The 20,166-nt window shown below is 61.9% G+C and overlaps 3 protein-coding genes across 5 annotated transcripts; 1 reads left to right on the forward strand and 2 right to left on the reverse strand.

The window, feature by feature from the left end:
- HSPB7 (heat shock protein family B (small) member 7) lies at positions 1–1,696 on the reverse strand. The gene is made up of 3 exons (XM_084494752.1): positions 1,465–1,696; positions 1,120–1,253; positions 1–649 (listed from the first exon to the last, which is right to left on the reverse strand). Exons 1-3 carry the CDS (start codon positions 1,598–1,600, stop codon positions 464–466), a joined length of 456 nt encoding a protein of 151 aa, XP_084350878.1. The 5' UTR covers positions 1,601–1,696; the 3' UTR covers positions 1–463.
- A 768-nt stretch (positions 1,697–2,464) lies between these two features.
- LOC311422338 (chloride channel protein ClC-Kb-like) lies at positions 2,465–7,584 on the forward strand. Of its 2 annotated transcripts, XM_084495268.1 has the most exons (19): positions 2,465–2,823; positions 2,920–3,048; positions 3,151–3,279; positions 3,585–3,724; positions 3,807–3,884; positions 3,973–4,051; positions 4,129–4,254; positions 4,325–4,409; positions 4,676–4,777; positions 5,208–5,292; positions 5,377–5,550; positions 5,645–5,714; positions 6,208–6,318; positions 6,421–6,634; positions 6,726–6,859; positions 6,961–7,061; positions 7,147–7,230; positions 7,314–7,400; positions 7,496–7,584. In XM_084495268.1, exons 1-19 carry the CDS (start codon positions 2,712–2,714, stop codon positions 7,532–7,534), a joined length of 2,079 nt encoding a protein of 692 aa, XP_084351394.1. In that variant the 5' UTR covers positions 2,465–2,711; the 3' UTR covers positions 7,535–7,584. The 2 variants fall into 2 exon arrangements, with proteins under 2 accessions (XP_084351394.1, XP_084351395.1); XM_084495269.1 differs by lacking the exon at positions 4,676–4,777.
- A 2,333-nt stretch (positions 7,585–9,917) lies between these two features.
- Positions 9,918–20,166, reverse strand: EPHA2 (EPH receptor A2). 2 transcript variants are annotated; one of them, XM_084495375.1, is made up of 17 exons: positions 20,044–20,166; positions 17,329–17,396; positions 16,326–16,986; positions 15,690–15,845; positions 15,252–15,584; positions 15,047–15,171; positions 14,803–14,962; positions 14,598–14,697; positions 14,448–14,503; positions 14,219–14,344; positions 13,943–14,125; positions 13,726–13,787; positions 13,368–13,577; positions 12,982–13,131; positions 12,703–12,896; positions 11,080–11,235; positions 9,918–10,689 (listed from the first exon to the last, which is right to left on the reverse strand). In XM_084495375.1, exons 1-17 carry the CDS (start codon positions 20,120–20,122, stop codon positions 10,584–10,586), a joined length of 2,925 nt encoding a protein of 974 aa, XP_084351501.1. In that variant the 5' UTR covers positions 20,123–20,166; the 3' UTR covers positions 9,918–10,583. The 2 variants fall into 2 exon arrangements, with proteins under 2 accessions (XP_084351501.1, XP_084351500.1); XM_084495374.1 differs by having other exon boundaries at positions 14,219–14,347.

A 20,166-nucleotide genomic window follows, 5' to 3' on the forward strand; every position in this document is an offset into this window, starting at 1 on the left:
GTAGTTGTCAATAATTTATCACAACCCAGTACAAGCTGTATATACAAAGAGAAGCTCTGGCGAAGGGTCGGGGAAGGGCTCGCTCCCCGGCCTCACTCCTCACGTCCGTCCCAGGGTGAAACCTCCCCTGGAGGCTCCTTGGTGACTGCTGCAGGACGTCCAGCTCTTCCCGATCCACCCACGCCAGCCAAAAATTAACGGTGTCCAGAGCCTGCAGCCTCCCGGGGGGGTGGCAAGCGAAGGATGTGTGCCCCCATGCGGGTTTCACCCCTCGTGCCTCTAAGGGAGCCCGCGGGGAGTGTTCCCGTCCCCTCCTTGCCAACCCAGCGGGGTCACGGCCAGCTCAGTGGGCTCCCCCGCGCCCACGCAGCTAAATGAACACCGGTGTCACCCAAACGCTACCCACACATCGCCTACGGGGTTGGGGGGGGGAAGGCCCGTCCCCGGCGCTGTGCCCGGCCGCTCAGATTTTGATCTCAGTCCGGAAGGTCTGCTGGACGTGCTCGGTGTGCTTGGCGGGCTGCCGCCGTGCCCGGATGGTCAGCGTGCCGTCGTCCCCCAGAGAGGAGGACACCGACGTGGGGTCCACGTCCTCGGGCAGCTGGCACTTGTGGGTGAAGGTGTTCATGACGGTGCCGTCCCCGGCCAGCTGCAAGGGGAGAAGGGGAGGATGGAGGCTGCGAGCGGGACCGGGGACGCTCTGTCCCCTGCCCTTGGGCGAGGCCTGCGGTCACGCCTTGTGTGCGGTGTTAATATTTATCTCCCCGCAGGTGTGGTGGCGAGGTGTGAGTCACCCGGAGGGACAATGGTGCCTTTTTTGGAGCTGCTGCGTGCTCCCGGGGGGGTTGAAATTCGGGGTGTGGGGAGGAACCACCTGGAAAAGGTGCGATCGTGGGGATGGGCGGCCGCCAGCTTGTCCGGCCTCGTGCACCGACACCTCGCGGGTGTGATGCGTGGGGACAAAACGATGAGGAAATGGTGAATTTGATCCCACCACTGCTACATTACGGCCAGGACCAGCGGGAGGTTGGGGGAGGGCGTCCCTATGTCCCCAGGCCAGCGTTAGGGATGGGATTTGGGGTCCATGGGTGGGTGGGGTGGCGGTGGGGGCACGCTCACCTTCTCGGCGTGCACCTCGATCTGGTTGTTGGAGGTGGTGACGATGATGTCCTCGGGGGCGAAGTCACTGACATCCACCGTGAACTGGTAGGTGTTGCCCAGGGTCTTAATGTTGCCGGTGCTGCCGGGCCGAGCTGGAGGGGAGCATGGGGTCAGTGCCTCCCTGTCCCCTTCCCCAAAACAGTGGCCAGGACCCCCTCACCTCCCCACAGTGCTGCCTTAGCCCCCCACAACCCTCCCGCTCCCCCGAGATAACTCAGACACGTTTCCCACAGCTCCGGCTTTGATCCCCCAGCCCAAGCCCCCTGACCACCCTCGGGGTGGCCCTCGCCCAGCGCCACTTGCCTGGGAAGCCCAGCGGCTCGCCACGGGGCCGGACGAAGCTCCCAAAAAGCTCCATGGGGCGAGCGGGTGATGACGACCGGCTGTGGTGGTGGAAGCTGTGCTCCGACCGGAAAGCAGACGAGGATTTCACGTTCATCCACCTCCCCGAGCGTCCGCAGTGCGGGAGGGGAGCGAAAGCGGCCGGCGAAGCCCCCTCCTCGGCCTCGCGGCGAAGACGAACGGGGCCGGCTATTTCGGGGGCGGCCGCCGAGCTTATAAAGCCCCGTTAGGCTCTCGGCCGCCTTCCAGACCTCTTGTAAAACCGGCTAAATTTAGGTCCTGCTACATCACTCTGGACACCGTGGAAATTTTTTCCTCTCTCCCCCCCCTCTCCCCGTCGCTGGCTCCGCTCCTCCCCGTCCCAAATCCGATGCCATTGCTGGCGTTCCTGCAGGCCCGGATAACGCGGGCTCCCGAAAACAGGAGGATGGGGAGGTGGCACCGGGGTATGTGGGGGGGAACGATGCCCCAAAAGGATGGGGGGGGCTTGGGGGAAAAATCCCCAGGGCGCCTTCCAGCGCGGCCGCGCCAGCCACGTGGAGTTTGTAGTAATAATAATAATAAAAAGTTATTAAAAGTGTCCTTGCGGGGACACGGGACTGGAGCGCAGCCAAGCTGGCGGCTGTGGCAGCACCCTGAGGGTGTTGGGGGGGGGAATTCCCTGGGAGGGGGTCTCTGCCTCCCCCCCAAAACGTGGTCACATCCCGGGAAGCTTCCCCCCACCCTAGGACGGGTGAGGCCGTATTTTGGGGCAGAAAAACAGGAGCTGGTGAGCAGCTCTGCGAGCAGACCATGTAAGGCTTTATTCCCCGTGCTGACCCGCCGGGCAGCGCTGCCAAGAAATGCGGGGGGGGGGGGGGTCTGTAACGTGAGTACCCCCCCGTGCTGAGTAATTTCGGCGGGCGCCTGAGTCACCCTTGGCTCTTCCCTTGCACGGAGATGCTTCGAGGCCAAAGCATCGCTGAGGGCTGGGGGCCGCAGCCTTCCCCAAAGCCCCCCCGGGCTGGGTTGGATTTGCCCCCCCCCGGGGCGTATTCGGAGGCTGAAACCCTCCCCGCTCTGCTCCGGCTGGCTCCAGCCCGCGCGGGTCCATCCACCTCGTCAAGGTCGTTTTTAATGAGCTTGTTTGCAAACTCATTTCCACCACGGCACAGGCAGAGCCCGCAGCACCGGCAGGGGCAGCCCCCGGTCCCCAAAACGTCCCCAGGATGGATCCCCCCAGCCCCGAGGTGCCCCCGGGGGGGCTGCAGGAGGAGCAGAGGGTGCTGGTGTCGGCGCACAGCTGGCGGCCCTGCCCCAAAGCCCGCAGGAGGCTCCGAGGTGAGACCCTCACCCTCTTTTTGGCCACCTTGGGGTGGTTTTATTTGGGGAGGGGGGGGCTGTAGCACCCCTTTGGACCCCCAACTCACCCCGCAGGGTGCCTGGAGCTGGTGAAGCGTCAGCTCTTCCGCGTGGGCGAGGACTGGTATTTCCTCTTCGTGCTGGGGGTCCTCATGGCCCTCATCAGCTTCATGATGGACCTCATCGTCTTCAGGCTCTACGAGGGTAACGAGGGGCTCCAGCCCCAAAACCGGGCAGTGGGATGGGGAGGGAGGCGTGGGGGGGGTGTCTCCGGGGGCAGCCCCCCTCCCGGCACTTCTTCTGCAGCCCACCGGTGGCTCTACCAAGAGGTTGGGGATTATTTGGTGCTCAAGTACCTCTCGTGGACCATCTACCCCGTGGCCATGGCCGCCTTCTCCACTGGCTTCTCCCAGAGCATCACGCCGCATTCGGGAGGTGAGCGGGCACCCCCCGGCCTCCCCACACCGCCCCCACTGTGGGGAACCCCCAAAACTTGGAGCCCCCCCTCCAAACTTGGAGTTCCCCAACTTTGGGACCCCCAAAATTTGGAGGGTCTCACCAACAAATTTGGAGCTCACCAACCTTGAAGGTACCCCCCCCAATAAATTTGGAGCTCCCCAATCTTAGAACCCGCAAAATTTGGAGCTTCCTAAACATGGACCTCCCCAAAACTTGGAGCCCCCCCAATGTGGAGCCCCCACAGCCCGAGCTGAGCTGGTGCCACTTTCTCCCCCACCAAGGCTCCGGCATCCCCGAGCTCAAGACCATCCTGACCGGCGTGGTGCTGGAGGAGTACCTGGCCATCAAAAATTTCGGGGCCAAGGTGGTGGGGCTGACCTGCACCCTGGCTTGCGGCAGCACCATTTTCCTCGGCAAAGTGGTGAGCAGGGAATTCCTCTGGGAATTTCACCGGGGGCTCAGCCCCGCGGCCGCTCAGCACCACGGCCCCTCCATGTCCCCAGGGTCCCTTCGTGCACCTCTCCGCCATGGCCGCGGCGTATCTGGGGAAGATGCGGACATCAGTCACGAGGGAATATGAGGTGGGGGAGCTGCTGGGCTGTTATTTTTTTTTTTAAACCATTTCCCTTCAAAAACAGGGGATTTTGGTTAACCCCCCCTCTTCCGCAGGACAAATTCAAGCAGAACGAGATGCTGGTGGCAGCGCAAGCCGTCGGCGTAGCCACAGTTTTCGGGGCACCCATCAGTGGTGAGGGACCCTCCCCAATCCTTCCCGAAGCTGAGGACCCCCGGAGCCCCCCTGAGCGGGTCCCCCCGTTTTTCCAGGGGTGCTGTTCAGCATCGAGGTGATGTCGTCGCACTTCGCCGTGCGGGATTACTGGCGTGGCTTTTTCGCCGCTACCTGCGGCGCCTTCATGTTCCGCCTCCTCGCCGTCTTCAACAGCGAGCAAGGCAAGGCCGGGCGGGATGCGGCCCCGCAGCGCCTCCTGGCCTCCCCTCAAAACCCCTCCCGCCTCCCCAGAGACCATCGCGGCGATTTTTAAGAGCGACCTCAAGATTGATTTCCCCTTTGACCTGCCGGAGACCTTCTTCTTCATGCTTTTGGGGTAAGGAGGGACCTGCTGGGGACGGGGTCCTGCGCACACCCTGCTCATACCTGCCTGTGTTCTGCCTCTGCCCTGCCCGTACCCTGCCCGTACCCTACCTGTCCTACTCGTACCCTGCTCATATCATGCCCATACCCTGCCTGCACCTTGCTTGCACTTGATCTGCGCCCTGCCTGCACCCTGCCTGTACCCTGCCTGCACGCTGCCCCTTCCCCTGCCCCTTCCCCTGCCCGTGCCCTGCCTGCACGCTGCCCTCTCCTCCCCAGGGCCATCTGTGGAGCCATCGCCTGCGCCTACCTCTTCTGCCAGCGCTGGCTGCTGGCGGCCGTCAGGGAGAACCGGCTCACGGGCAGGCTGCTGGCTACCGAGTCCGTCCTGGGCGTCCGCGTGTCTGTCCCACGTGTCCCCAAACACCCCGCGTGTCTGTGTGTCCCACCCCACCCCCCACACACGCCCACCCCGCGCATCCCCGCGTCCACCCCGTGCACCTCACGTGCCCCCGCAGTGTCCGTGTGTCCCACCCCACGCACACCGCGGCCGTGTGTCCAACCTGTGCAGCCACATGTCCACTCTGCGTGTCCGTGCGTCCCCCCAGTACCTCCGTGTGCCCACTCCACGCGCCCCACACCCCCACATGTCACCGTGCTGCGTCCTCGCCTCCTACCCCCCATGCCCAAACACCCCCCACCTGTCCAAGCGTCCCCCTAGCGTGTCCGTGTGTCCCACCCCCACGTCCACACACCTCCCCCATCCCATGTCCGTGTGTCCGTCTGTCCCAGCCGCCCCCTCTCCCCCCAGCAAGCCCCTGTACTCGGCGCTGGTGGTGCTGCTGCTGGCCTCCATCACCTTCCCTCCGGGCCTGGGGCAGCTGATGGCCTCCAGGGTGAGCAGGGGCTGGGGGGCTCCCCCTGCCACCCCCCACCTGACCCCGTGCTCATGCCGTCTGTCCATCCGTCCGTCCGCCCAGCTGTCCATGAAGGAGCACCTCATCTCGCTCTTCGACAACCGCACCTGGGGGGTGCTGGCCCAAAACACCTCGGTGCCCCCCGCGGTGCCCAGGGACCCGCGGCGCCTGTGGCAGGAGTGGAGCCACCCCTCCGCCACCATCTTCGGCACCTTGGCCTTCTTCCTGCTGATGAAGGTAGCCCCGGCCCCTCTCGTGCCCCCCCCCAGCACCACCAGATGCTGTCCCCATGGGGACGAGCCCCCCGCCCCTGTGCTGTGCCCCCCCCCAGTTCTGGATGCTGACCCTGGCCACCACCCTGCCCCTGCCCGCCGGGTACTTCATGCCCATCTTCATCTACGGTGAGCCTGGGGGGGGCACCCAGCCCCGGGGTGCATGTGGTTTTGGGGGGGTGCAGGGGGTGCATGGAGCCCTGGGGAGAGGTACGGGGGGTGCACCCAGCCCTGGGGTGCATCTGGTTTTGGGGGGGGTGGTGGTGGTGGTACAGGGGGTGCATCCAGTCCCTTTGGGGGGGGGTAAGGGGGGTGCATCTGGCCCTGGGGAGGGGGGTGCAGGGGTTGTGTGCAGCCCTGGGGGTGGGATTTACATCCTGGGGGGACATGGGGGAGGGGAAGCTGTGTCATTTTTGGGGGGGGGACATGGGGGAGGGGGTATCCATGCTGGGAAGGGTGGGTACCTGCAGCCCCTTTGGGGGGGGTGATACCCAGCCTTGGGGGGGTGCATCTGGCCCTGCTGGGGGCACAGCCTAGAGGGGGGGGGGGTCCATCCCTCCATCCATCCCCTGGGGGTCCTCGGGGGTTTCTTCCCCCCCCTCCCACCCCCCCAACCCCGCAGGAGCCGCCATCGGGCGCCTGACGGGGGAGGTCGTGGCCTTGCTCTTCCCCCACGGCCTCCGCGTGGAGGCCACCACGCACCCCATCGTCCCTGGGGGCTACGCGCTGGCCGGTAAGTCGGTGACACTGGGGAGGGGGGGGACGGTGACGGTGACGTCCCCAACCCTGCACCAATGCCACCCCCCTGCCCCCCTCCGGGGGGGCCGTGCCGTAGGAGCCGCCGCCTTTTCGGGGGCCGTCACCCACTCCATCTCCACTGCCCTGCTGGTGTGCGAGGCCACCGGCCACCTGGCCCACGTCCTGCCCGTGGTCCTGGCCGTGCTGGTGGCCAACGCCATCGCCCAGAAGTGCCAGCCCTCCTTCTACGACGGCACCATCATCGTCAAGAAGCTGCCCTACCTGCCCCGCATCCGCAGCCGGCACATGGCGTGAGGCCCGGCCCCGGCTCCCCGCGGGGGCTGTTTTGGGGGGAAATCCCCGCAGAGTGGGGAAAATCGGGTTTTTGTCCCCGTTCTCCAGCTCCTACCGGGTGGTGGTGGAGGAGTTCATGGATCGGCGGGTCGTGGCCGTGGCCAAGGGCGATGGCTTTGAGGAGGTGCTGGCAGCCCTCAGCGCCACCACCGATGGGGAATACCCCGTGGTGGAGAGCGCAGGTAGGGTGCGGGCACCCCGGGGGCATGGTGGCCATGGGGACACCTCACCTGGTGGCCGTGGGGACATGGGGACACCTCACCTGGCTCGTGTCCCCCCCTAGAGTCACCCACGCTGGTGGGCACCGTCAGCCGAGCCCGGCTGGTCGCCTTCCTGCAGAGCCACGAGCACCCACGGGCGCCCCCAGGGCCGCTGCAGGAGAAGGTGAACCCGAGGCACCCGCCGCACCCAAAGGAGAGGTTTTTCCACCCCAAAAAATTAACGCGTCACCTTCTGCCCACCCCTGCAGCCAGCCTCCATGGGGACAGTTGGGGACGACTGCGCCATCGAGCCCGTCATGCTGCAGCTCTCACCCTGGACCTCGCTGCACCAGGTTTGGGGTGGGGGCAGGTGGCACCAAGCCCCCCCCTTCCCCAAATTTCGGCTTTGTCCCCATGTGCCCCCCCCTCCCCGCAGGCACACCACCTCTTTGAGCTGCTGAAGCTGCAGCACATCTTCGTCACCCGCTACGGGCAGCTGGTGGGGGCTGTCACACGCGCTGAGGTGGGACACGGGGGGGGGACACGGGTGGGGGGACACCTTTGGGTGGGGGGACACAGGGGGACAGCCCCCGTCCCACCGCCTCCTTCCCCCTGCAGCTGCGGAGAGCGATCGAGGAGCTCGCCAACCCCAAGTGACCGCCGTTCCCGCTGCTCCGCTTTAGCCATTAAATGTTTTTTTTTGGGGCCATTTGGTTAATTTTGGCACGGCGACAGAGGGGGCCACCCCAAAACACCCCCCCCCCTCCCCCTGTCCCCCCAGCATGGAGGGAGCAGCTCGGTCCTGGGGGTGAGGGCGCAGTGCATCCAACCCCTTTGATGCCAAACCTTTGGTTTTGGGGTCACTGGAGCCCTGTGGGATTTGGGGACAGCGGGGTGGGCTGTCCCAGCCTTGTGCCCATCCTGCCCCCTGTCCCTGCCTGCCTCAGTTTCCCCTTTGCTGGGAGCGGGGGATGCGTGGGGCTGGTTCTCCAGCAGAGTGTGCTCGTGCGTTACGGACACGGGCACAAACCCCATAAACTCAACCCCATAAACCCGAACCCAGAGGTGCACAAACACCCGTGACACCTCCTCCTCCTCCTCCTCCTCCTCCTCCTCCTCCTCCCCACCTGCGGCTGCCGGGCTTTCGGGGGTGCACGCGCCATTTGGGGGGTGCAATTAGCATCGCCTCATTAAGCTGCTGCAGCGCTAATTAGAGCCTGGGCTTTCCACATCACTGCAGCTGTTTGTAGGGCTCGGGTGGGGGCTGCGGACCAGCCAGCGGGGTTTGTGTGTGTGGGGGGTGTCTCCCCACAGCCAGCGTCCCACAATAGGGTTGGCCAAGTACTCAAAAACCCCCAAATCTCCCCAAAATCATGCTCCTATCTCAGCAATGGGGTCATTCCCCCCCCCTCCCCGGGGCCATCCCCCCGTAACGGGGCCACCAGCTTGGCTGTCCCCCCCCCCCCCCCCCAACAAATCTCTGCAGAGCCCCATAATTATCAGCACCCTTATTTGCATAATTAGCCTTAATTATTGCAATTAAACGTGGCGGGTGTTGTGCAACCCCCAGCTGCTGTCCTGGGCCCTGGGGGCTCCCCCGAGCCCCCCCCCCCCCCCAAGCCCTTTGCCCCAGCGCAGGTGGTGCCGTGGGCTCCCCAAAGCGGGGCGCAGCGTTTCGGGGAGGGGAAGGCGCAGCAAGACGCTAACGAAGGCGGCACAATTAATCCCGGGCAAGCCTGGACCCAGCCGGAGGAGAGGTGAAATGGGGTCAGCGCCAGGGGAACACCCAAAAAGCGGGGCGGGAGCTGGGTGCTGGCAGCCCCGAGGGGGTGCGGGGGCCGGAGGTGCTGGGTGGGGTGGGGGAGAGGCAGCACCCGAGGAGGGTGCTTGGGGGGTTGAGGACACCCAGGGGTGACGGCACCGCAGCACCCACAGTGCTTGGGAAAGGTGCTGAGCGGGTATGGGGGCCGCAGCACCCATATGGTGCACCCATGGGTGGTGCTCAGCAGGGTGAGGGCACCCTAGGGTGATGGCACCGCGGCACCCATGGAGGGTGCTGAGCAGGCTGAGGGCACCCTAGGGTGACGGGATCACAGCACAGGGTGACGGGAACACAGCACCCAGAGCCCTGGGGAAAGGTGCTGAGCAGGGCAGGGGGACCCCGACACCCACAGCACCCATGGGTGGTGCTTGGGGGGTGGGGTGGGGCAAGGAGACCACGTAGAGGGAACCACAGCACCCAAGGGTGGTGCTCAGGGGGTCCCCGTGCCCCCAGCCCCCGGGGATGGGTCTCGGGGGGGTGAGGGGACCACAGGGTGCTGGGCACACAGCACCCCCAGCACGGGGAAGGATGCTCCATGGGGCAGGGGGCCCCCAGCACCCGTATCACCCACAGGAGGGGCGCAGGGGGGCGAGGACACCGTGGGGTGATGGAGCCCAGCGCCTGAGGGGGGGCTCAGTGGGGTGGGGACCCGCAGCACCCCCGGGGAAGCCCCCGCCCAGCTCCCCATGCGTCACCCCCGCGGGGATGGGGAGTTTCACCGAAACTTCGTGCAGGGAGGGGAAACCGAGGCACGGCGGCACCCGGGCACCCGCCGGGCGGGGCGGCTCGCTGCAGGGCACAGCGCCAAGCAGAAAGTAAAAAGGGGTAAAAAAAAAAAAAAAAAAAAAAAAAAAAAAGCACCCGACCGATGCTTTTGCAACCATCCCGCAACCACACGTCCTCGTCCCCCCACCCCCCCCCTTCCCCTTGTGGTTTTGGGGAAAAAAAAATAAAATTGCTTTTTCCGGCTTTTTTTCCCTACCCGGTTATTTGCAGGCACCGGGCAGCCGGCCCCGCTCGTGCTTAGCAAAATAAAAATCCCAAATTCCTCAAGGGTTTGGGAGAAAGGAGGCCCCAGCTGAGAAATGCATGCAAACGCTTGCAAAATACTTAAAAATCTTAAAACCGCCTTAAAAAACAAAAATAAAAAAAGCTTCCCCCCGCCCCAGCTCTGCATCCCAATCCCAAATCGCTGCTGGCAGCTGCCCCATGACACAGTTGTAGAAAAAGAGCACAAAAGTTTTATTCAAATCAAACTCAGTTTCATGAAAATCCCATAAAATCCATTAAAAAGGGGGGGGAAAAAAACCCCAAACCTGCCCCCCTTTTTCTTCTCTCCCCTATTATCTTCCCCAAATCTGAAACCTCTTTGATTTTTCTCAATAAATATACAAAAATATAATAAATTACGTTAAAAAAACAAAAAAAATACAAGAGGTAACACTGCTCATCAGCGTTAAGGTGGAAAAAAACCCAACCCAGCGTCGGGAGAGGAATAAATAGGTGAAAAAAAAAAAAAAAAAAAAAGCAAAAATGGAGAGTTTAGGGCCAAGCCATCCACAAAACATCCAGGAGCACCTGGCTCAGCCCTATTTTTTTTTTTTCCTTGAAATGCAGAAAAAAAAAGAGGAAACTCCCCCATAATAAGGCCCCCCCCCCCCCAACCAAGTGCAGGCTTGAAATTTAATTTTTGTGGGGTTTCGCACCCGTTTTGTCCCGGGGATGGCGATGCCCAAGTGGCAAGATCCCCCACCATGGGAAATAATAATAATATTATTATTAACAATAATAAAAACCTTAAAAATAATAAAAATAATAAATAAAGCGGTGGGGGGAGGGGGGTAGGCTGGGGGTCTTCATTTTGCACGCTGGGGTCCGTGGGGGTCAGATGGGGATGCCCGTGGTGCAGAGCTGCTCCTGCAGCCCCAGCAGGCTGTAGGCGATGCGCTTCTGGTGGCCGGGCAGGCGCACGCCGATCTTCTTGATGTCGCTGCGGGGAGGGAAGGGGGGAGTTACGGAATGAGGGAGGGGTTCTGGGGTGAAAACAGCCCCAAAAAGGGTCTGGCCAGGAAGGGTGCTTGGGGGTGGTCCGATCCTGAGCGTGGTGGGGATTGTGGGGGGGTGGATCCTGCCCTGAACAGCCCCAGGCTGGATCCAGCCCTGAGCATCCCCCGGGGGCAGAGCCAGACCCAGACTTTACCCAGGATCAGATCCAGCCCCAAGAATCCTCGGGGGGCAGATCCAGCCCCGAGCATCCCCTGGGGGCAGATCCAGCCCCGTGTGTCCCCCTGCCTGACCCCAGAACAGAGCCAGCCCCGAGCATCCCGCGGGGCCAAATCCAGCCCCGAGCATCCCCCATTTTTGGGGCCCCAGGACTCACTCGCTGGTCATCTGCAGCACCTTCTCGATGGTGCTGTAGCCCGCGGCCATGAAGTGCTCGGCGTACTGGTGCATCTTGATGGACTCGAGCCACTCGGGCACCGAGCGGAACGGGACGCCCTCGGAGCCGCTGGTGCTGGGCAGGCGGATGGAGACCCTGCGGGGATGGGGCCGAGGAGATGGTGTGACGTGCAGGGACGGGCAGGGGGCAAACCCACGGTGCAGAAATGCAAGGGTGCAAAGTCGTGCAAAGATAAGGAAAAGTATATAAAAAAAATGAAAAAGGCTGGAAAAAAAAAAAAAGGATGCGGGAACGGAAGGATGCAAAAACAATGCAGGAGGGCACAGATTGGAAAGAAGTCATGCAGAGAAATGGAAGGATGTGGAAAAAAAGTAATGCAAAAGACAGTGGAGAGGTGCAAAGTTACAGAAAGCAATGCAAAAATGGTAAGCAGAAAACACAAACAAAAAACAAAAACACAAAAAACAACCCACGCATGCGAACACAATGGCAAAAGGTAAAGATGCTGAGATGCAAAATTTAGAAGTGACAGCGCAAAGATGCCAAAGGTAAGGCAAAAGCCCAACTATAAAAAAAGAGGTAGTGCTACAATGCAGAAGTATAATGCAAATAATGGGAAAATTTATATATAAAAGAAAAGCGAAATGCAATACAAAGTTCCCCAGGTACCAAGATGTGAAAAAGAACAGAAACGTGAGGATGTGGAGAGTAATAGAAAAAGTAGAAATGCAAAACAATAAGGCAAGAACGTTAAAAGGCAAGAAACAATGCAAAAATTGCAAATGTAAAAAAAAAAAAAAAAAAGGAAGCTAAAAATGCAGATATACAGGAGGCAAGGCTGCAAAAAAATGCAAAAGGTGAATATAAAAGCAATGCAAGAGTGTAAAGATGCAAAAAAAATGAAGGCAGGAACAGAAAACTACAAAAATCAACGCAAAAGGCAAGGATGCAAAGAAAAGGCAGAAAAATGCAAAGATTCAAAAAGCAATGCAAGAATGCAAAGATGCAAAATCCAATTTAAAAGTGCACAGATGCAAAGATGCCAAAAAGGCAAAAATGCAAAGCTGCAAAAGCAGTGCAAGAATGCAGAACTGCAAAAAAACAACTCTTAAACTGCACAGATGCAAAGTAGTGTTCAAGAATACAAAACCAGTGCAAAAAACGCAGACTCAGAAGAAGCATGCAAGAACACAAAATTGCAATAAGCAAGGTGCAAATGCAAAGATGCAAAAGAGCATGCAAGAGTGCAACACTACAAAAACAACACAAAGATGCAAAAGAAGCATGCAAGAATGCAAACCTGCAAAAAAAACAAAGCACAGATGCAAAAGAGTATGCAAGAGTGCAAAGCTACAAAAAAACAGCATAAAAATGCAAATGTGCAGAAGAAGCGTGCAAGGACGCAAACCTGCAAAAAGCAAGGTGCGGATGCAGAACAGCACAAAGAGTGCAACGCTGCAAGAACATCGCAAAGATGCAAGAACACAAAAGAGCAAAAAGGCAGAAACGTGGGGACGCAAAAGCTCATGCAAGCCTGCACCACCTGCAAAACGCCCTCCCCTCCCTATTTTTCTCTCTCCCCTTCCCCTCCCTGCAGCTCACCGTGGGTCGAAGTCTGCCAGTGTCTTGAGTGACTCGGGGGCGCGGATGAGCTTGTCGAGGATGCTGACAACGTCGGCAAACTTAGGGCGCCGGCTGCGCTCCTGCTGCCAGCACTGCATCATCAGCTGGTAGACGGCGGAGGGGCAGTCCAGCGGCGCGGGCAGGCGGAAGCCCTCGTTGATGGCCTTCATCACCTGCAAGGGCGCACGGCTCGAGGGGCACGTCCCAAAAAAGCAAGGTCGCCACCAAGAACGGGGATGGAGGGATATCTGTGCTTACCTCGTGGTTGGAGAGCTCCCAGTACGGGCGCTCGCCGTAGGACATCACCTCCCACATGACGATGCCGTAGCTCCAGACGTCGCTGGCGGAGGTGAACTTGCGGTAGGAGATGGCCTCGGGCGCCGTCCAGCGGATCGGGATCTTCCCCCCCTGTGCAGCCACCACCAAAATTGCCCAGGTGCCAAGATGCGAGGAGGAACAAGGAGAGAGGAAAAAAAAAGTAAGGATGTCAGAAAGCAAGAAACAACGCAAAAACTGTGATGGGAAGAAAAGGATGCTGAAACACAATGACGCCAAGATGCAGAAGGGAAGTCAAGAATGCAAAACAGCTCCAAAAATAAACAGACGGCCATTCAGCCCCCCCAAAATCCCTCGCTGGCACTCACGCTGGTGGTGTAGGTGGCTTCAGGGTCATCCTCCAGCACCCTGGAGAGCCCGAAGTCGGACACCTTGCAGACCAGGTTGCTGTTGACCAGGATGTTGCGCGCAGCCAGGTCCCGGTGCACGTAGTTCATGTTGGCCAGGTACTTCATGCCGGCCGCGATGCCCCGCAGCATGCCCACCAGCTGGATCACGCAGAACTCCCCGTCTTTGTCCTGAAAGAGGAGAAACCATCCCCAAATCCTCCTCTTGCCCCTACAGAGCTGTGGCTGGGGCTGGGACCCGTTTCCCGTGGTGGATTTTGGGGCTGAAGCCCTGCTAATCCCACCCCGGGGCGATGGGATTCCCGCACGCATCGCCTACCCGCAGGAATTTGTCCAGCGCGCCGTTTTCCATGTACTCTGTGATGATCATGAAGGGTTTGTCTGTGGAAAAAGAGCCAAAAACTGGTCAGAAAACCTCAAAACCCCATGACTCCAAGCACGTGGGGGTGCATGTGAGATCAGCGCTTTTTGGCAGGTCTAGCAAGCTTTTTTTGCAGGGAAATGGTGGGATTTATTTGGAGGGGGGAGGGACTCACACTTGGAGACGACCCCCTCGAGGCGGATGATGTTGTGGTGGCAGAACTGGCCCATGATGCTGGCTTCGCTCAGGAAGTCCACCCGCTGCTTCTCCGTGTAGCCCACCTTCAGGGTCTTGATGGCCACCGGCACCTCCTTCTTGCCACGTTTCAGGGTGCCCTTGTAGACCTCCCCGAATTCGCCTGCCCGGAGGAAGGGAGAGGTTCAAAACCTGTCCCCTTCCTCCCCTCCCAGGCTCGGGGACAGGCAGGGGACAGAGCCCCGTGGGGACCTACCGGCGCCGATGACCTTCTGGCGAGTGATGGAGGATGGGGGGATCTCGGTGGTGAACTTGAGCATGGCTTGGTTGGGGTCTTCATAGGTGTGCGGGTCCACGTAGGTCTTGAGTGGCTTCAGCTGGTCTGCTGGGGGGGGGCAGGAGCTGTGTCACCCCCAACCTGTCCCCACCGTCCCACCTGTGCCACCACCGAACCCCCGCCCCGAGCCCACCACCCCGGTGCTCACCGGACTTGGAGAAGTAGACGTCCTCGGGGGACTGGCGTGACCGCGAGCTCCTCCTCCTGCAGAAAAGCAGTGTTTTGTCCCAAAACTCACCTCAGCGGTGGAAAAAAAATGGGATTTTTTTTTTTTTTTTTTTTTTAAATCTCTCCCTACCTCCGGAGGACGTAGATGAGACCAGCCAGGAGGAGGACAACAAAGAGGACGCCGGTGACGGAGCCGCTGATGACTGCAGCAGATGCCATGGACTCGGCTCCTGCAGGGACAGTTGGAGCCATGTGCACTCCATAGCACCCCCCAAAACTAACAAACCACTGACAGACCCCCAAAAAACAACAACAACAAAAAAAACATTCCTCACCCTCAGGCAGCGTCTCGAACTCGTGCTCGGGGCTGAAGGCGCCGTGGCCGTCCTGGGTGAGCGCCTGGACCCTCACCACGTAGGCGGTGGCGGGGGACAGCTTGGGGATGGTGACGGAGGCGCCCTCGCAGCGCAGCACCGAGTAGCTGTTCTCATCCACCTGGGGAAATGGGGACACGGTGAGGGCGAGGGGTTTTGGGGAAGGACACGAGGTGGGACGAGGCTGGGACGCCGCTGGTGGCACCTTCTTGCTGTAGGTGACTTCGTACTTCCAGACCCGGCTCTGCTGCCGCAGCGGCACCGTCCAGGAGAGGACCAGGCTGGTGGCCGTCCGCCCGTCCAGGCTCACTGATGTCACCCGCGGTGGCTCTGCCGTGGGGACAGGGGTGTCAGGGAGGCGGTGGCACCTCCATGGCGGTGGCAGCGGGGACCCCGGGGGCCCTCCTTACCGGTCTGGTTGACGCTGATGCTGGCAGCGGCCACGCTGCGGTGGGTGCTGAAGGCCGAGACGCCGTTGCGGGCTTCGACGGTGAAGGTGTAGTTGACGTGGGGCTCCAGGTCGGTGACCGTCACCCCTGTCCCCACCAGCCCCCGGGGGGGCTGCGAGTAGCGGATGCCCCCGTCGCAGGGCCGGCACTCGCCGCTCTCGGGCCAGCACTGCTCGCAGGTGACGCTGTAGGTGACGTCCTGCCGGCCGCCCGTGTCGGTGGGGGGCGACCAGCGCAGCTGCACGGCAGCCCCCAGCCCCACGGCCGTGACGCTGCTCGGGGGTGAAGGAGGACCTGGGGACACGGAGCAAGGCGGTGGTGGTGTTAGGGGGGGCTCAGGGCATGGAGGTGCCCCCCTCACCTCATGATCCACCCCCGTGTCCCCAAAATGCCACTCACGGGTGCATGGTGCAGCGGCAGGGTCGGAGGGGGCGCGGAAGTGCCCGTCCTCGCAGGGGCAGGCGGCGGCGGCAGCCGGGGCAGGCAGCGTGTGTGCAGGGCAGGGCTGGCAGCCGCTCGGGGACACCTCGGCCTTGAAGGTGCCGGGGGGACAAGCTGGGGGGGGCACACACACACACACACACACAACAGGAAGGTCAGTGGCCAGGTCCCTGTCCCCAACCCAAGCATCCTCACCAGCTCCCGGGCACGCGTCACCCTCAGAGCATGTCAATTTGGGGTTTTGGGGTTGTTTTGCCTTATTGTTATCCACTGTGGGGGGGTGGACCCCCAATATCAACCCGTGCTTCCACTTGGGGGAATGCCCCCCTTGGCCCACCCCTCTCCACCTGACGCGCTCGGTGCACCAGTGATGCTCCAAAGGCCTTGAGGATGCTCCAAGGGTGCCCCCAGGGGTGTTGGGGATGCCCCAGGGTGCCCCAAGTGTACCCCAAGAGAGATGAAGACACCCAAAGGTGCCCCCAGGAGGGAGGGATGGCTCGCAGGTCATGCACCAAGACGGGGCACCCCCAGCCCCACGCCACCCTTCCATCCCCAGCGTCCCCACCCCTACCACGGACGCCCCCAGCTCCTCACCTTGGCACTGGTCACCCACGGCCTCGTAGCCGGCCCGGCACTGGCACTGCCCGATGGGCACCAGCCACTCCCCGTCCGCGTTGCAGTGCAGCGTCGGCGCCTCGTCGGCCACCGCGTCCTCCACGCAGGAGCCCCGCACCTCCGCCAGGGTCTGCGAGTCGGCGCCCGCCACCGTCTCGGGGAAGTGTGCCATGCCCCGCAGCACGGCCGGGCACGTCTTGTAGTAGATGCGGACCGAGAGCAGAGCCACGCAGGCGCCCAGGTCCTGGAAAGCCAGGTAGAAGCCTTTCCTCCGCAGCGGTCCCACCGAGCGCACCTCCACGTTGAGCTTGACGTTGCGGTTGGTGAAGTCGTCCTGCACCGTGATCTCGTCCGGGGCGATGGTGTCGATCTTCTTGAACTGCCGCTTCTGGAAGTTGGTGCCGTAGTCGACGTCGGACTCGGCGTAGTAGAGGTTGAAGGTCTCCTTGCAGGAGCCGCCGCCGCTGGGGAAGCTGTTGCAGTCGCGGACGGTGAACTTGAGCTCGATGAAGACGCGCTGGGCCTCGCTGCGGTAGATCCAGTTGGTGCGCAGCCAGTTCTCCTGCTCGCCCTCCAGCACGTTGCACACCAGGTACATGTAGATCTGCGAGTCGTTCATCATGTTCTGCAGCAGGTCCCACTGCGCCGCAGAGAGAAACGGGGTTCTTGGTGCTGCCACCACCACAGCCCCTCGGGGGGAAACTGAGGCAGGGGGTACAGTGCCCCCGGTCCTCAAGTATGCCCTTGTCCTCATCCCCACGGATGCCTCCATCCCCATCCCCATGGATGCCCCTCATTCTCCATCCCCATGGCTGACCTGTCCCCATGGATAGTCCCATCTCCATCCCTGTCCCCACGGATACCCCCCCAGTCCCCATGGATGCCCACTCGCTCGCATCCCGATGGAGGTCCCCATCCCCAAGGCTGCCCCCGTCCCCATCTGCAGCGTCACCCCCCAGGGAGCAGCTCGCCGGGTGCTCACCCCTTTTCCGTAGGGCTGGGTGAGCCAACCCAGCTCCCCCTGGGCCTTGGCGAAGTCCAGCAGGACGACTGTGGGGAGAGGAGAGGGATGTTAATGAGGTGAGCAGGACGCCAGGGAGATGCCACCAGGACCCACAGATGGCTCCAGCAACCCACAGAGGCCACCAGTGCTCTCAGATGCCCCTGAGAAACGCAGACCCGGGACCCACGGATGCCCCCCAGGAACCAGATGGACCCTCTTGGATCCATGGGTGTCCTCCAGGATCCGTGGGTGTCCCCAGACCCATACCATATATCCTTGGGACCCATGGAAGTCCTCTGGTTCCACAGATGTCCCTTGGACCCATGGGTGCCCACCAGGACCCACAGACGCCCCTACCAAACCCAGATGTCCCCCAGGACCCACAGATGTCACCAGAACCTGCAGATGCCACCAGCACACCCAGAAGCCCCTGGCACCCACAGGTGTCCCCAGAACCCACATGGATATACCCCTGGGATACACGGGTGCCACCAACAAACCCAGATGTGCCTGGGACCCATGGATGTCTCAGGGACCTGGGGGTGCTCCAGAGACCCACAGATGCTCCCAGAACCTACAAAAGCCCACCAGGACCTGCGCACATACCCCAAGGAAGCCTCCAGGACCCAAAGATGCCACCAAGCCACCCAGATGCCCCTTGACCCACGGATGCCCCCTAAAGCCCCTGGGACCCTGGGTGAGCTTGGGGCGCCCCAGCTATCCATGGGACCCCCACCACGCCACCCCCCCCGTGTCCCCCAGTGTCGGGCAGGACGTGGGGCTGGGGGAAGCGGCGAGCCCTGGCACGCCGAGGGCGGTGGCCGGATCCTGCACCGGGGCCGGGGGAGGAAGAGGAGGCCACGGCCGGGGCGGAAGCGCCATGAATCAGCCCCAAGGAATGCGCCCGGCTTCGTGTCTGACACGGCCCTGGGGGAGGCGGGGGGCTTTGGGGATGCGCCCCCCGGTGCCCCCCCCACCCCTCACCCCAGCTTTATGGGGCAGGTGCTGAGAATGGGAAACTCGTGACACCTCCAGCCCTGTCCCCCCCTCCTGCCGCCAGCCAGGAAGGATGCCGGGCACCTCCCGGCTTTCCTGCGGCTGGAATTCCCCCCAGAAAGCGGAAACGCAGCAGGGGGGGAGTTTGTGGGGTCCCCCCCTGCGCCCCCTCCCCCCAGCAGTGACTCAGGGCAGGGACCTGCGGCTGAGTCAAGGGGCGCAGCCGGGGTGCGCCCGCTGCCAGTGCCCGCGGCCGCCCCGTCCCAGCCCTGCACCGCCGCTGTCACTGCGGCCCCCAGGCACCCGCACGGCCCTGGCCACCTTCATCACCATCATCATCATCACCGCAGCCCCCATGTGCAGCCCCGTCCCCATTCCCATTCCCCCCTCGCCCCCACTCCGTGCCCTGAACCCCCCAACCCACAGGCACTGACCCCAACCGCGGCGCAGGATCCGGCCCCAGCCTCCCCTCCGTGGCCAAAATTTCATTGAGGGGGGGAACGGGGAGGGGGTCTCGACCCCCTTCCTGCCCCCCAACCCCAACACTTCGCAACCGATCTCCCCCGGCTCCCAACCACCTCAAAACTTTGCTGTCTTTTACCCGGTTTTGCCCCAAATCTGATCCCTCCGAGTCCCCAGGAACCCACCTGGGGACTCCCCGAATCCCCTTCGCGGCCCCAGCTGGGGGGGTTTGAGGCTTTTTTGCCCATTTTCCCCTTTTCCCGTCGATTTCCCTTCCCCAGACACCCACCAACCTCCCGGTTATTTGCATTCGCTGCGGTCGGGGCCGGATTCTTTCGCCCTTCGCTCTCTGGGAGTTTGCGGCTCCCCCAGGAAAAGAAACCCAGCCTTTGCTTCCCCCCACCCCGATTTGCCCAAAACCCCCCGAACTGATCCCAAACCACCCCGGGGAGCTCGGCAGGAGGGGGGAGCAAGGTGGGGGCCAGGGCGCAGCTTGTTTTTCCCAGCACTTTTTGGGTTTTCCTGACATTGTTCTCCAGCTCCGCGGCCGGATCCTGCCCGGGGAACCTTCCTTTAAGTTTTTTGGTTGCTTTTTTTTGTTTGTTTGTTTGAATTTGAGGATTTTGGGGGTTGGATTTTTCAATTTTTGGCTAACTTCTGCCTCCCCTCCGCCCCATTATTTAAGGGGCTCGCAAGGGGGGGGGGGGGGGGGGAAGGGGTCCCCACTTTTCGCCCACCAGCTCCAGCTTCGCTTTTTTTTTTTTTTTTTTTTTTTTTGGGGGGGGGGGTGAGGGGGGGGGCAAGGAGCGGCCCCAAGCCCCCCGGTGGGGCCGCGGCAGCGTTTTGCCCTGTTCGGCCTTTTTTCCCCCTAAAAAGAAGCGCTCCCCACCTTCTCCCCCAGGTCCCTCCCAGCCCGCGGGTGCTCCCCTAGGGCTCACCCCCCCAGCAAAAAAAAAAAACCACCAACCCCCCCTTTTTTTGATCATTTTCTCCCCCCTCAGCCTCCCAACACCCCCCCCCCACCTCCCAGCGCCGAACTCAAAAGTTGCCGAACTTCCCCCAAAAGCCGCGATGTCCCCGATCCCCGACCCCCAGCACCCTGCGAGCACCCAGGGGTGCGGTGCGGGGGGGGGGTGCGGAGCCTCTCCGCAGCCCCCCCCAGCCCCAAGACCCCCCCCCAAAAAAAATAAAATAAAATTAAATTAAATTAAAAAATAAACTCGGGGCCGCGCTCACCTTCCTTGGGGGCGGCGGGGGCGAGGAGGAGGATGGCGAGGAGGAGCGGGATGAAGGCTGCCGGGGGAGCCGCGGCCATGGCGGGGGTCGGGGGGTGCCCGGGGCGCCCCAGCTCCGCGCCAG

Source organism: Aythya ferina (assembly GCF_964211825.1).
Source record: "Aythya ferina genome assembly, chromosome: 21".
NCBI classification, from domain to species: domain Eukaryota; kingdom Metazoa; phylum Chordata; class Aves; order Anseriformes; family Anatidae; genus Aythya; species Aythya ferina.